General features: G+C 45.8%; 1 protein-coding gene across 1 annotated transcript in view; it reads left to right on the top strand.

Moving 5' to 3' along the window:
* The first annotated feature begins 1,932 nt into the window (after positions 1 to 1,932).
* LOC147884424 (cytochrome c oxidase subunit 5C-like) overlaps positions 1,933 to 16,953 on the top strand; it is a 31,533-nt gene continuing 16,512 nt past the window's right edge. Inside the window, exon 1 of the mRNA XM_087398976.1 lies at positions 1,933 to 2,074. Within this exon, the coding sequence (XP_087255102.1) occupies positions 1,981 to 2,074 (94 nt within the window). The 5' untranslated portion in view covers positions 1,933 to 1,980. The remainder of the gene's footprint in view (positions 2,075 to 16,953) is intronic.

Raw genomic sequence — 16,953 nt, 5'->3', positions numbered from 1 at the left:
GCCTCAATAGTCTCCAGTGAGGTAAGGCCTACACTCTATGGAGGAAAGTCATTGTCTAGAATATGGGATTGATAGGGAGAGGTGTCATGGCAAACTTTGCATGTACTATCTAATGTGGGATTGAGGGCTTATTCCAAATTATCTTGGAAGCCATAATCACCTATAGCCATGGCCATCAGCCTCACTAGGGTGTCCACAATCCAGCTCTTTGTCAGCGGGGCGAGTCTAAAAGTGCACCTCAAAGCCCTATCTTTCTAGTCAAGCCAAAGCTTCGTGTCCATGTGTGAGTCATGCTCTAGCTGAATTGATCATCCTATAAATTGGCCTTGTGAAGAATGCTACCAAGTACGTGTAGGACTACACTATCTCTAGTGGCTCACCTTGGCAAGTGAAGCTGTCTCAATGTAGTACCATGCATGTTAAAGATCATAGGTCATAATATTTCCAAGGTTGACAGCCAAGTCTCTCTCCTTGCAAAACACCTCCAATGCTTCTGTATCCCCATTACCGAAGATTATTTAAGGACTATGTCATCTACATATAGCAATATCTACATCATCAAGTCGGCCAACAGTGACTCCTCGCTTACTAGGCAGTCAATAAAGCTCATCAATATAGAGCCTAAAGAGGTTTTACAAAAGAGGGAATTCATATTTCAACGCAATGGTGTTATCAAGAAAGTCTGATAGACCGCCCAGGTCCCAACTCTCCCTTTGATGGACTCATACCGATTCATCACCCCGCACATCAAAAACCTCTAGAATCTGTATCTCTTGAAGACTCCTCAGCATATAGTCGCATGGGACAATGTCAAAATCCTTCCGGAAGTCTATAGAACAAGTGTAGACTTCTAGTACCTCGATCTTGCCTTCTCAATGGTGGCCCTCAGAGTGAAGATGTAGTCAAGGGTGGAGTGTTGTCATCAAAAACTTGTTTGTCCTAGAGCGCACTACCCGCATGCCTCTGCATGACTATTGATATCCCTCTCGAGAACTAATCCATATATCTTGTCCAAAGTGTGGCCAATCATGACAGTGTGATAATTCCTAGTGTCCATGGGGTCACCTGCTTTGTGTTTGGGCACAGTGGTGGTAGTGCTTCGATAGATGAAAAGACATGGCATACAACATGGTTGAGCAACTCCGCTAAGGTCAGAGCCAGGATCTCCTACCCATGTTTCAAATGCTTAGTCCATAGTCCCTCATGATCCTGAGCTCCCTAGTTATGAAGCCGATATAGTGTGCTCCATACATTTTGTGTAGTGAACATGCAACATGTGGTGGGCTTGGGAATGGAAGACATGTCAAGTGGCGTTTCCATTAGGACATCATAAAGTGTACTCACATAGCTATTACAAACCCCTAGATCTGTGATGGTAATGGGTGTATTCCTCTCAAACATTAAGCCCCATCTGATGGCAGGGTCTCCTCCTTAGAATGATCGGGTCACCTTGTCCATCTGTGTGTCTGGAAGAACCACCTCTTATGACATGTGAGTTGTCGTGAAACCTATTGTGCCCCACGTGTCATAAGGTAGCCTAATGCTCACTCACATGTAAGGTGAGATCTCATATCTCTACACTCATCATCATACCAAGGATTTTGAGGTAAATACAAAGAGAAAGAGAAGCCTAGTTGTCTAATAGCAGCCTATCGTCGGCTCTCCCAGCTCACTGCCTAGAACATGGGCTAACAACCAACTTGGTGGCCTATACATCCAACGGTAGAGAATGTGTAGAATACGCTTGTAGGCCAAGCCTTGCAGAAGTGTTCCCCCCTATCGGCGGTTCCTGATGAGTCCGGTATACCACACTCTGAGCAGCTGGCTCGCAAATTGAAGATAATGTCCTCCCAAATGCAATGTAGGTGCTTAGATTTTAACCCGTGTTTGACTAGTGTGTAGTATAAAGAACAACCCATGTTGGACTAGTGTGTAGTATAAAGAACAACCGAGGAACACAGAATTGGCAAATTGGTGACCATGGCTCACGCGGTTGCTGCTGCTGCTGCTGCCAAGAAGGCCGGTCCAAATGTGCTCAAGGAGATCTGCTATGGCCTCGCTGCGGGAGTTTTCGGTGCGTTTCGCATACTTACGGTTTTGAATTTTGGCAGCTTGCAGACATTTCTCTGATGCATCATTTTCCGCGGCAAAGTTAGTCTCCATTTTTTTCCCTTTTTCGTTTCGATTCATGTGGATGCTGCGAGTACGGGAACTTTCGTCGTGTCGATCAAGTGTCTTTGGGTGGATTTGTGGTTTCGGTCTTTCCTAGACTTTTATAAACTTTTTTCCGTCAAAGCTCTACGTTCAATAGTTCTTCTCTTCTTTAAACTTAGCCCTAAACACTTTCAAAGTATTCAAGAGGTTTTCTCATCCTAGTTTTGAAAACGACGTGGCATTGTAAAGTTCGGGTACTCCTACTCTGAACGTTTACATAGTTGAATTCTTTGATGGACGATTCAAGCATTTGGATCAGGATTGGGTCGAGACACTAGAAAAGTGGCAGATTTTGTGTTGTTCAGCTTTGAAAGGTGTCTTGGCTTCTTTAAGTTTCATTCCCGAGAAGGTGGATTACTATGGTAGAAGCAGCAAAAACTAGCCTAAAAAAACACTTTCCTTTTTGAAAAGAAGTATTTTGTAGAAGCGAGGAATTTAGCGGATAATGCAAATACCCCCAGTCCCTTATGATTTTTGTTATAGATATCTTTACGGAAGGACCTTACCTTAATGATCATGTAGCTATATGGTAATCAGCCCTATCCTCATGAAGCGACTCTCACACTTGGTACGATCAATTTGGGATACCTTCAGTGGATGTACATTCTGATTGGATTAAGGAATTGCACAGGGAGAATAAGTGGGACTCTACTTTTTGCCATAATTGACAAATCTACATTCAATCCTTACGGTTTTTACCACCTTGAAAGGCAAGTGTCTTAGTATATTCATGAGCGTCTCTACTGTCCTGCTGGTCATTGTAATCCTTACAGAATTTAGGTGGGGTTCAATAGATGGAATGGTATGATGGAGGAGGTGCATGATTATGTCTTGTATTTTTCTTGTCAAATCAATAAAGTTTTGATGCAGCTAGCTCTATTATAGCCCTTGCCTATGGCCCCTAGGTGACATGATATCAACTAGTGCTAGAGTAATTAACTTTACTTTGTTACATGACCTTTTGGTGGTCTATGAGAGAAGCATTTAGGTTCCCCCTTTCTCGACTCCAGATCTTGCATAAAGCACATTCTCTCTCTCTCTCTCTCTCTTTCTCCATGTGGCCTTAACTATGGCTAGTGGGCTATGCTTTTTTATTACTAACATGTTTGATGATGGGGAGAGGTCAAGCCAATTGTAGCACTTGACCACTTGTAACCATACTGCTAACACACAAGGATGGCGAAATTGGGGATAGTTACTGCGAAAAAGATGTAGTAGAGCATACTCGTCTTTGGGAGACAGATTAGAATAGACGCTTCCTAATCTGAGAACAACTATAGGTGGAGTCATTTTCGACACAGTTTGGGAGCTTGTGGGTAAGGAAGAGCTGTATAAAGTTCTAACAGTCCTTTTCTATGAATCTACTGTTTGCAGATCAGGTATAGCTAAGATAGAGTCCATAAGGAACTGGAGCGGAAAAAGATCCATTGACACATGTCAAGTGGGCATAGTGCCATGAACTCCGTCTAGCGACCTGCCTTTGGAGCCTTGTGTGGGACCCATATCCCACTGCCTAGCCACTCCTAGCAGCCTTCATTACCTGAAAAGGTTGATGGAGTTTTGACGCTCCATGATCCACTGACCATTATATACCTCCGTTCTAATACAAACTAGTGGATGTAAGATGGTTACACATTTCACCCTTGTGTCTGCCAGCGCTTTGACCTGGGTTCCCTTGAGGGCATTACTTGCCTTCTCCACACCTCTATCAGGCTAATGCCTGAAAAGGTCAATTTGGCAGCCTCCTTGACTTTGTTTGGAGGGTACGAATCAATGAGGATCTCTGCCCCTCTGCACTGTGTGCCAGCTGTGACATGTTGGTCAAGTGCCTCTCTGCCCCTATGCAGGTTAGGGGTTTACATGCCGTGATCATGCACACCTATGTCGCTCGTTGCACTGCGCTGTCATTCTCGTATTGTACATGTATCTGCTGTGCTGTCCTCTGTGCTGGCGCCAGTCTGTTGTAGTAAACTGACATGTCACATACATCACCCTTCTGCACAAACGGTGCTGCATAGGATTTGTTGCAATCTGCCCAAGTTTTGCCACTGTTGCAATGTGGCAGACTTTGTTTCTCATTGATGGGATGTGCTCTGCTCTCATACTGTATTGATGATCAGTTGACAGATGTCAAATAGGTGGCATGCCATAAAGGACCTCTTCGAGGTGCGTACAAGCGACCATTCCCCCTGCCTAGCCACGCCTAGGAATCCCAGTATCTGTGGGGTTATGATTCACTGGCCGTTATATGCCCTCCTAATTGCACAGTAGTGCTAATGGGTTAAGTTCCCACTTCGTCCACACGTCTGCCCAGGGCCAATGGATTCTTTAGGTCATTACTTACCCTCTCAGCACGTTATTCCATCTGATCATAACCAGCCTCCTACACATGCTGTCTTTCGAGCATGCATGCTCTGATACTCATTGGAGCATGAATGCAATTATGTACAGGCATAGAAAACTTTTGCTATAGGATGGAGTTATGCTAACATGAAAGACAGAAATACAACATTGTAAAACAAACTGCAATAAAAAAAAAAAGCCTGTGGTGGCACACAGGATGCATCCAACATGCTATAAATATGAACTATTGCTTCACTTTGTTATAGGCTTGCATAGCTGTACGATTGCATCATGTACTAGAAGCTTGAAAATAACATAATTGTAAGGGGGAGCTGAGAAAGAAACACTTTATTAGGTCCAATTGGCCCTATGTATTTAACATTATGACCTCGAGCTTGATAACCTGTGGAGGGTCAGCTTGATGGGCTGAGAGGATTCCCTCTATTATTTTAGGAACCTGTTTCTTCGTGCTATAGATGCATTAGCTTCATGGAAGTGGTGATAGGTGCATATATATGGTCTCATTTGTGTAAATGGGGTGCAAGTGATCACAGATAATGGCTCCAATTTTGTGGCCATGGGGAGGATGCTTGAGGACGAGTTTTTAGCTCTTGTTTGGACACCATGTGCTTCTCACAGTTTGGATCTCGCGATTGAGGATATAGGGAAGCTGCCTTGGGTTTCTCACGAGACGTGGAGGGAACTTGGAACCAACAAGCTGTGTGGAGATTAGTCTTTGAAGAGGAGTGTGCAGAGGTGTGAACAGGTCCGGGTGTCGAGGAAGACGTAGTGTCTTTGAAGGGTGTTTTCAGATTCAAAAGGAGGTGTTCTCGAGGGACAGATAGTGTAGGTGTGAAGATACCTAGGCCCCAAGCCTCTTCATTATCTTTTCCATGTAAGAAAATAATACAACGTCTGTGCTCAACAGATAACAGGATCTCGTACGCAAGAGAGAAAACAAGATAGTATGGAGAATCAAAAATTTGATTACTGTAGAACTGATACAATAGATGGCGCTGCCTCCCAGCTGTGCGCTCTTGTGAAAGAAGCTTCGATGGTGTGCTGGAAACAGTAGAAGACGGAGGCTGAATGCTAAGGAATCAAGGTTGCTATAGCCAGTGATGAAATGGGCTTCACGGGCTTGCTCTTATATAGCCACCAGTCATAGTCGGTTAGGCTCAATTGGGTGGCCGACCCAATCCACCCAAAACGGTCGACTGGGGGTCGATCTTGAAATAGGCCACCGACCATCCGATAGAACCGGTGCGCAAAACAGAGCAACTAACCTACGGTGTCCGTTCGGCCCACAGCCATCCGGGATCATCTGAGGCTCCAAACGGGCCCTGCAACTCGAGAGTGGGTTGCCCCGGGAAATGCTCCGTCTACCTAATGCGGTCAGTCAAGGGATGCCTTCCCGCACTTGCATGTAGCCTAGTTGGCGGTGTGCCAACTCTATCTGAAGCCGTCCAGCCATCAGGCCACACATGGCTCCCATCTGGTGTCTAAACCAGGGCCTACCGGATAACCGAGCTACTCAAATCCCTTCTCCTCATTTGGGGGCTTACAAATAGAGTTAGCTGGTTCCTGCGTAGTTACATGAGAGTGGAGCATTGATATCTAACACCCCTCCTCAATGTCCACCCGCAAGTGAACTTACTTTTTCGGCCCAATGCCAAGTTGATGAAGATGCCTCTCCAGCAAGTCTCTTCCAAGAGCCTTCGTGAAGATGTCCGCAGCATTCTCTGTAGTCGGACAGTACACCAAGTCGACCTCTCCATCCATTATCAGCTCGCGTACAAAGTGATATTGAATCTCAATGTGTTTTGTGCGAGCGTGGAACACCGGGTTCTTTGCAATCGCTATGCAACTCTGATTGTCACATGATAACTGCGTAGGCTTGTTCTGCACTGCACCTCCCCTAAAATCCTCCTCAACCACACTGCTTCGCAAGAAGCAGAGCATGCAGATTTGTACTCGGCCTTGGTAGAAGAAAGAGTAACTGTGGGTTGCTTCTTGCTAACCCATGACACAACTCCAGATCCAAGTGAGAAACAGTACCCTGTCACTAATCTTCTGCTGTCGACGTCTCCTGCCCAATCCGAGTCACAGAATCCGGTCGAGATGTTGCCCTTGGTATAGGTGATGCCATAATCAAGTGTGCCTTTGATGTATTTCAGCACTCGCATCCCTGTCCTCCAATGGTTCTCCCGGGGCTTATTGGAAAACTTACTTAGTACACCAGTCGCAAAACTGATGTCCGGTCGTGTGTTGCACAGGTAAATCAAGCTGCCCACAAGCCTTCTGTACTTCGCTTCGTCCACCAGTGGTGATGAATCCTCGTTTGAGAGCTTCGCGTCAACCTCCATAGGGGTACCAACTGTTTTGCACTCAACCATGCCAAATGCCTTCAGTATCTCTCCAGCATACTTCAGCTGTGAAATGAAGATCTGTTTCGGCTCCTACCAAACTTCAATCCCCAAACAAAAATGCATCAGTCCGAGGTCTGTCATTTCAAACTCTCTTCTTAGCAAATGCTTCGTCTACGAGATCTTATCTTCATGGTTCCCTGTTATGACAAGGTCGTCCACATAAAGAACCACGATCATACACCTGCCTCCTTCTGTGAAGATATACAAATTTGCACCAGATGGGCTCTTCGTATGCATCAATTCGCTGGTACCACGCTCGTGGAGCTTGTTTCAGTCCGTAAAGTGCCTTCTTCAGTTTGAAGACTTTACCTTTTGAACCGGGGATCTCAAAACGTGGTGGTTGTTCCATGTATACCTCCTCCTTGAGATCTCTATTCAGAAAGGCAGATTTCACATCCATCTGAAACACGGGCCAACTTCCTTGGGCAGCTAAAGCCAAAACACTGCGAATTGTGGTTAGTCGAGTTGTGGGAGCAAAAGTATCCTGATAATCAAAACCATGTACTTGTGCAAATTCTTTTGCCACGAGCCGAGCCTTGTACTTATCCAACGTACTGTCGGACTTGTACTTGATCTTGTACACCCACTTGGTTCCGATTACCTTGCGCTTTGGTGGTCGATCCACAAGGTCCCAAGTGTTCTTCATTATGGAGTCATACTCCGACTGCATAGCCTCCATCCACCTATCATCGCCCTGTGCCTCTTCAAGACACTGTGCCTCTTCAAGACACTTGGGTTCATCAGCACGGATCACTTCTGTCATCAAAGCATAGTTGACCAAGTGTTCCTGCGCCCTTCTTTGCTCCTCTAATCTCTTGGACCGGCGGTGTTCATATGGTTTCTCCTCAATGGGTGGAGGTTCTTTGCCGTCCAAAAGCTGCTTTATCCACTTTGGAAATGGATGTTGCTGTTGTGGTTCTACAGGCTCTTCTTCATCTTCTTTGTCTTGAATCCTCCCAAGCACTGTTGGGGGAGTTCGGTCTGCTGTTGGTGGCGGTACTGGATGGATATCCTGGTCCTGGTTATCTGGGAAGGAAGCATCCTCCTCCAATTGATGCAGCTGTTCTGAGAAGACCACATCGCGATTTTCAATTACCTTCTTGGTAACAGGGTTATAGAGATGGTAACCCTTCGCCTCTTCACTGTAGCCCAAGAAAATATACTTTCGGCTCTTCGGTTCCCATTTGGTCCTGATAGCATCAGGGACATGCACAAAACAGCCACATCCAAAAACTCTGAAATGTGCAACTGAAGGTTTCTTACTAGAAAAGGCTTGTAGTGGAGTCATCCCGTTCACAGCTTTCGTGTAGCTACGATTGAGGATGTAAACTGCAGTGTTACATGCTTCAGTCCAGACAGTCTTTGGCAAATCTTTCCCTTTCATCATACTCCGGCCATTTCACAAATGACGCGCATCTTGCGTTCTGCTACTTCATTTTGCTGTGATGTATGTGGTGGGGGTTTCTGCCTCTTGATTCCGTGACTTTTGCAGTAACTTTCGAATTCAGTCGATGTGAATTCTCCACCTTTGTCTGATCTCAGCTTCTTCACCTTCCTCCCCGATTCTTTCTCGACCATTACATGCCATTTCTTGAACCTACTAAAAGCCTCGTCTTTCGTCTTCAGGAAGTATATCCATATCCTTCTATTGTAGTCGTTGATTAGCGTCATGAAGTAGAAGGAGCCACTCAAAGCTTCTATCTCCATCTTTCTGCAGAGGTTCGTGTGAACGAGCTTTAGAGGAGCCTTTGCTTTGCTGGCCTCTTTAGGAAAGGGCTACCGATGCTACTTGCCCATCATGCAAGCTTTACATACATCGGGCAGATCTGAAATTTCTGGTAGGTCTGCAATCATTCCACTTTTATGCATCTCCTTCAAAGAACTAAGGTTTAGATGACCAAACCTCTCATGCCATAGCTTAGTGTTCTTCACATCCGCTCGAGCACTGAAAGCTGAGAGTTCGTAAATGTTCTTGCGCCGTGTACCTTTACCAACGACCTTTCCTTGAAGATCCAGGATCTGTGCATCATTCTTATCGAATTGAACTTTGAGGTCCCGATCCGTGATCGCAGAAACGGACAAGAAGTTCCTCTTGATATTTGGCACATAAAGAACATCGGACAACTGTTTTACAACTCCATCTGACTTGAGAGCAATCATACCTTTTCCTTTTGCTGGACATTTTGCATCATTGCCGACTACTACCATGATGTCATTCCCTACCGGCTGTAGAGAGGTATACCAATCCTTCCAACTGGTCATGTGGCGCGATGCATTACTGTCAATGATCCAAGGTTCATCCGCAGGTACATGAACTGCCTCCGTGCAAATCTCCTCAATTGCTACGAACAACTCTATTGGTACTGCCTGCGCGTTGTTGCTGGACTCTTTCTTTACTCCGTTCTTCTCATCTGCAATCTTCTTTCGTCACTCATTCTGCTTGTGCCCTGCCTTGTTGCAATAGAAGCACTTGATCTTCTTCTTTCTCTTTTTATCATCAGAAGAAGATGGGTTACCCGAGTCCTTACCCTTACCTTTCTTTGATCCGGTCCAGAAAGCTGAATCTTCTCTAGTCCTCGTCTTTTGACGCATCTCCTCCTCCAGAAGCATCGCGCTGAAATCCTCAAAGTTGAGGGACGGATTTCTATTCTGTATATTCAGTGCCGTAACAAGACCGTCGTACTTTGGTGGGAGAATCCGTATGCACCTTCATGCTAGATTCTCGCTGGTGATGGTGATGCGAATCGCAATCATCTGATCGCGCAGATTCTTCACCCTGGTGATGAACTTCTCTGCCGCTTCAGACTCAGACAATTTTTGGTTCGCGAGTTGAGTCTCCAGATTCTGAATCTGCGTCTGATTCGTGGTCTCGTACTGATTTTTCAAGACCGTCCATGCCTCCTTCGCTGTGGTGACATGTTGAATTAACGCCATGATGGAATCACTAACACTGCAGACAATAGAACACAACGCATCTGCATTTCTTCTTGTCCACGTGAGAATCTCATCCGCAGTTGGTACTATCTGCTGTCTTGCATTGGTTGGATCCGGTCTCGGAACCGGCCTCACGTCCACCCCAGTAGCAGTGTCCCAAAGCTCATATGCGCTTAGGATGGTCTTCATCTTGAACTTCCAGAGAGGATAGTTAGAGCCGTTCAACTTTTCGCTTTCCGAACGATGGGATTCACAGTCTTGCGGGCTGGGCCATCTCTCACAATCTGCTCGCAAATAGAAACACACTATCAAATCTTCTTGCTAGAGTCCGGGCTCTGATACCATGTAAATAATATGTCTGTGCTCAACAGATAACAGGATCTTGTACGCAAGAGAGAAAACAAGATAGTATGGAGAATCAAAAATTCGATTACTGTAGAACTGATACAATAGATGGTGCTGCCTCCCAGCCATGCGCTCCTGTGAAAGAAGCTTCGATGGTGTGCTAGAAACAGTAGAAGACAGAGGCTGAATGCTAAGGAATCAAGGTCACTGAAGTCAGTGATGAAATGGGCTTCATGGGCTTGCTCTTATATAGCTACTAGTCGTAGTCGGTTAGGCTGAATTGGGTGGACGGCCCAGTCCACCCAAAACGGTCGTCTGGGGGTCGGTCCCAAAATAGGCCACCGACCATCCGATAGAACCGGTGCGCAAAACAGAGCAACTAACCTACCGTTTCCATTCGGCCCACAGCCATCCGGGATCATCTGAGGCTCCAAACAGGCCCCACAACCTGAGAGTGGACTGCCCCGGGAAATGCTCCGTCTATCCTCAGTGCGGTCAGTCAAGGGATGCCTTCCCGCACTTGCATGTAGCCTAGTTGGCGGTGTGCCAACTCTATTTGAAGCCGTCCAGCCATCAGGCCACACATGGTCCCCATCTGGTGTCCAAACAAGGACCTACCAGATAACCGAGCTACTCAAATGCCTTCTTCTCATATGGGGGGCTTACAAATAGAGTTAGCTGGTTCCCGCATAGTTATATGAGAGTGGAGTATTGATATCTAACATTCCAACCCTCTCCTCCCATTCTCTGTCAAGCCCCTTCTCTACCTTCTTTCCCATCTGCTCTCCTTTCAGTTCGACTCTCTATTCACTTCGATATGGCTACCCTGGTTGAGTTGGCATATAGGAAGGTAAAAATCACCAACCTCCTGGACTGTCAATTTGAATGGACTCAATTATGATGTGCGGTGGGTCATGCTGGAGGCTGTTTTGCAGTCTTTTGACTTAGCAGAATTCATATTGGTGGGGGTTGTCAGGCCTAATCTTCTTGCAGAAAATCTAGGGATCTTGCAGCAAAAGGAGGCGAAGACCATGTATTAGCTCTAGGGCTGTGTAAATGCGAGGGTAAGGTCATTCATTTTCCTAAACTGTACTCCTCGAGTGATTAATCATATAAAGCACATGAGGGTGGCGAAAAGTATCTTAGAGCATTTGGTGTCCTTGTACAATCGAATATGTCCCATGAAGAGGGTCTCTTTGAAAGTTCAGATGAGGTTGGATGCCACGAAGTCCTCACCAATGCTGGAGCACATCAATAAGTTACAGGAGCTTTAGCACAAGATTCTCCAGGTGGGAAAGTAGATATCCTCTGAGGATTGGCCATATTACTATCCCACTTGTCTTCCGTATACTCTGCATTCTATTCGTCCTTGATAACCAGTGGAAGGATGAATATGTTGACCTAGGAGGAATTGGTATGCATGGTGCTCGACCAGGAGGAGATGTTTCTGGATCATTCCTAAGACAGTTGCTCGGAGGCTTTGACAGCTGAAAGAAAGAAAGAAAGTTTATTAAAGTCTTCGGAAGACCGATGGGTCTATGAGACTGTGAAAATCTTGATACAACAAGCTGTGGTAGTGGAGCTACTAAACGAGCGTCCATACCAATGCAAAATGCAAAAATGAAGAATGACAGTACTAAGTCCTATGTACAACATAGTCATGTCGATGGTCGGCTATATATCAGTCTCAGCATCATCATCAATATCATCATTATCATCGGCAGCATCAAGATATCAAGATGGATGAGACAGTGGAGGCATGAAGTTGGCAATAGAGTGCTGTTGGCCACTCAGAGGTGTGGCCTTGGCACGTCTCTTGGTCGTAGCTCTGCGTTTAACCAAGGCTACTGTGACCCCCGTTGGTCGGGCTCCGACTCTAACGAAGGAGGGGATGTCCCCAAGTGTGATCTGTGTGTCGACCCTCTGTCTGAGTTGTCGGGTCATAGGCTCGGAGTCATGGTCATGTCGAGGCCTCGTCTCGTGGGGGTCCATGTGATCTAGTTGAAAGAACTCTGTGATAGAGCTTTGAGAGGGATCAGCCGAGGAAGAAGTCTGCTCCTGTCTCTGTGCTCGAAGTATCCTCTTACGGTGTCTAAGTGCCTCATGAATGAAACCTGCCAAACACCGCTGGTCGGGGTAGGAGAGGAAACAGGCCAAAATCCCATAACTATCCTGAAGAGGCAGTGGAAACGCCCTCGGATCTCATGGTACACAAGACACTTGAAGATGAAATGCTCCTCTGTCTCAACCTCCTGCATGTCACACAGTGTGCATATGCGCCTCTCCCTAGGTAGTCGCTCTGCTCTGCCGCTCTCGATGTGAAGTCTGTGTGAAGAGACACGGAACTGCCCAAGAGAGATCCTTAGCGAGTGGGGTAGGTGAATCTGCGTGTATCTTGGTGGGTCAATGAAACCCTCTGCTGTGATATGTAAGAAGGATGATTTGTGGTAAGTCATCCGTTCCTCACCACATCATTCAGGCTGATTTGGGTCACCCCCTTTACAACTAGATGCTGCATTTCAGGTCATCACATATCTGTACCGAGTTAGGGAATATGGGGATTATACCTCGGGGCGTAGCAGGCTACCATGGATAGCTCTATACTCTTCTATGGCACTTGCAGCAGAATGAGACTAGAGGTGCTGGTATGCACGTATAGAGAGATGGTTTGAGCGATTGGGGCTCCACATGGATAGACTACCTCCCTTCCAGTACAGCATGGATGCTCCGTTTTCTCCCCTCTTATCACACGAGGTAAACCAGGTTATCCGTGAGGATCTATTACAGCTACACACATTTCGAACTTGGTTGGGACTGAGTGAACTCCCAGTGAAGCTTAGCTTCTATAGGATCACTATACCGCTTCCGTGTCATCAACGTGTAACCATTGTGGCTAGAAAGGTCACTATTGGCGAGAATGTCCTTAGCAGAAGAGTGAGAGGACTAGTGAGCAGAAGGAGAAGATTCTGCAGCGTCACTTTGATCATTCCAACTTTCTAGTATCACGATGTGAGCATTCTGGTTCCGGATGGAGGATTGCTTGCTTGGCAATGGGACCTGCCAGACAGGGGTACTGGTGAAAGAGTCTTTGTTTGAGGAAGGCTTTTGAGCCACGACGAGTTGTTCCTGCTGACTCAGGTGGCAGTATGAAAACTAGATTGTATTTGTTTGAACATCATGACTTGGCAGACCTAGAGGGGTTTCCTTGTGTTATGCTGTCTGCAGCCATCATCTGTTAAGCTGCCGGAGACGTGGATGGGTTAGATAATTTCTAGTGCGGGAATCCAGACACTGCAGATTGATCCTAGTGAGCAGTTGGATGCCCATTGTTTTTGGAGCACAGAGGTTTATCGATCTGGAGGCAGTTTACTACTTTGTACTTGAGAGGGGGCTGTATAGCTCTATGATACAGTGCCATGTAGGGAAGCAGACCTTGTGTTGGTGGCAGCACAAGTTGGATTGTTATACCTGTTGGATTGTTGTATTAGTATAGTACAAGACCAGAGGAGTATGCTTAGCACCTGTGGCTTGGGAGTAACAGTTTCAGGTTTCCAGTGATTGTGTTGAGACGGTTTGTGCCAAGAGGGTGCTTCTTCGACAGTACTTGTGGCGGTCTTCATTGACGGAGGCTCACGCGACGGATTCTTTCAGTTTCTCTAGTGGCACACTGAGCCCCCTGGAGATGATATTACATCTAGGAGCTGAGAGGGGTATTGGAGGTCAGCATCTCTTGATGAACCATGGTTAGGCTAGGACAGAGTGAGGGCCTTTGTTGTGGGTGTGCCCCCCCCCTATGAGGCTAGTCTAGTGTAGGCGCGCCTAGAGGCATGCTGGTCGGCCCATCTATGGCTGCTGGTTGGCCTGTTATAGCCAGTTGACTGGGGGGTGGAGTGCCTATAAAGAGGCCCCCTCGTCACCTGTGGTGGTATCTCACAGTGGAGGATCCCCTAGTAGTTCAGAGGGTTTTCTTGAGATCCCTTGCAGCGTTGGGATCTTTTTTCACTCATCTTTTTTTGTACCGTCAAGAACTTGAAAATTCTTGACCCCTCCATAGCGGAGGAGATTTTTGTACTGAGGATTAGGTCCCATGGGTCATTTTTGGCTCCCCAAGGATGATAATAAAATTCAACTTCTACTTCTACTTCTACTTCTCCTTTCTGTGTGTGGTTTGTTCTCTCTCTTCTTACTACACTTCTCACAGATCGAGTCTTGTTGGTTAAAGGCAAAACCAAGCCTCACTTAGGTGGCTCTCAATCTAGGACTGATTCATGCCTGTCTTGTGCCAACAGCTCTTCATATCCTGTGAAAGGAGTTGGGAGGATTTTGCTATCATCAGTTGATGGGACTGATCTATGCCTTCCAAATGTCCTACTTTTTGTGTCCTCTTTTGGAAAAAGAGCCTTGGCTGTCATTTTTGAAGATGATAAGTGCATTGCGAGGGATAGAGAAATAGACTATCAACTAGTCGGTACATACCAGCCGGACAAACATGACAGCAACCTGTCTAATGTGCTGCTGAAACGAAAAATGCAGAATTATGGCATGCAAGACTTGGCCATCTGAACTATGACAGTTTGCAGTGTTGCAGAGACATGAGATTGTACATGATATGCCTCATGAGATGGTACATGATATGCCTTCCGAAGAAGACGACTCCTAGACATGTCTGTGAAGGGTGCATGTTCGAAACATGAACAGGAATGCTTTCCTAGAGATGGATATGTTAGAGTCGAGAGAGTTGCAGCTCATAGATAGTGATGTGTGTGGTCCCATGAGACCACCATCTTTGGGACATCATCTATATTTTGTTACCTTCATAGATGATTTTTCCAGATCTTCATGGGTGTATCCTTTGGAAGAAATTTGCAGCTCGTAGTTCACTGTTTCATAACCATCCCCCAAAGCTTGAGGTTTAGACCCTGTGGAAATCAGACCATGTGAAGGTTAAGTCATGTATCCCATTGCTTTTCTTGCTTCTCAAAAGGAGGTACTTTAATGTCTGAAAGTATAGTTTTCATCTCATGAAAAGTTAACCACTATATACCAATTGTTTTAGCCCATGTCCAATACATATAGGTTTTGAATTCCACTACTCGAGAATTCTGATGTGCCATAGAGAGTGTCCAATATCCATGCTACCGGTCAAGATCTGCAAAATCATCACTAAAAACTCAGGAACTTCCGTGTAGATCTAGTTCCCAGGTGCCAGAACTCTAGAGTGAGTGGCTGTCCTGGGTGCGACTTGTCCCCTGCATGGTTGAAGAGAGGATTTGAGCCTGGTGAGGACACGCCTTCGCCAAGTTGTCCAAAACCTTGACTCATTGGCAAAACACATCCCCACTCAGATTCTTCAACAACATTGCCTCCCGAAGAGAATCAAAGTCCTCCACAATCAAGCATATCTTTAGTATTCATGTGAGAATACAGATTCTGTTGACACTGTGTTATACCTGAATCGTGGTTGCGTGCGGTTGCTTCGCTTCATCCTAGTGTGCTTCATGCCTTCGCATTTGTTCCAGGTATGCGGTGCAAATTGATGGCAAGGTGATGGTGCGTATGCAACAAAGGCCGAAACGTTGGTTGTCAAGAATGAGTGCAATGCTTAGACAACGAAATCGAAGAGAAAGGAAAGCAATGTACATAACAAATGCAGTGCAGCAATGGCTACCACGGGATGAAGAATACCAAATGGGGACCCCAAAAAAACAAGACTCTTCTCAACAAGTGCTTGTGAAAATAATCTCTAGTGAAGCAAGTTGGATGAGGAAGATCTCTCTTTCATAGAATGGTTCAAGATGAGAGAAAAAGTGGTTATTCCTGATCTAAAACCATACAGGCTTTTCTTCTTCTCCATCCAGGTTGGTCCTTCATACATTGGGGTATCCTCATTATTCTCTATTTTTGTAAGCTCTGATTCCTTGATTGGCTTGGGCATTGCTATTGTTACTTCTTCCCTGGTGTCGTTTTTGAAGTAATTGGGAACTTCCTTAGGCCATCATGGTTGGGAACTTCCTTAGGCCATCATGGCACTTTGAGGTGCTTGCTTGGCTACTAGCTCCACTGGATGTTGTGGAAGATGTTTGGTCCAATTCAGCTATGTGCACTTGCTCTCTTTTTGTATGAGTATTCACCATTTCACTCTTTATTCTCACATCGGGTTTGAACTTGTTAAGTTTTTTTCTTTGTGATACTAGTGATGTATTTTCAATAGGAGTCTCAATCCCGAGGAGTGGTTCTTTGGCCATACATGCACCTTCAAGTCCTTTAGGATCCCATTCAAAATTTGGGGACTCAGGTGCTTTTGTGGGCTTTGTCAAATACGATTCCACCACTCTAGTTTGCATTCTTTCGAATTCATTAAAGTGCTCTACCTTGGCCTTTTGGCGTTGCACACCCTCCTTTTTACTTGATTGATTGCTATTGGCTAGTGTTGGAGGGTCTATCTTGAGGTATTCTATGGCCATGAGCGCCTACAGAATTGCTACGTCATTGTCAAATACTTGACCTTCCAATGTGGTATTATCGGCTTCTGTTTCTAGTCCCAATGCTATGAGGGGATTGGTCTCTAGGTGAAGATGCGCTAGAGACGAGATCTGACTCTAGACAAAGATAAGTCAGAGCTTGCATCTGTGCTTCAAGGAGATTTACCTCTAGGCGAAGATCTGCCTAGGTAGAATCCAAGACGAGC

This window comes from Dipteris shenzhenensis, chromosome 27 (assembly GCF_047967505.1).
Source record: "Dipteris shenzhenensis isolate YYH24624 ecotype China chromosome 27, Dip_SZ_1.0, whole genome shotgun sequence".
In the NCBI taxonomy this organism is placed as follows: Eukaryota; Viridiplantae; Streptophyta; class Polypodiopsida; order Gleicheniales; family Dipteridaceae; genus Dipteris; species Dipteris shenzhenensis.
The sequence above is the reverse complement of the archived record's forward strand: the minus strand, read 5'-3'. Positions and strand labels throughout refer to the sequence as shown.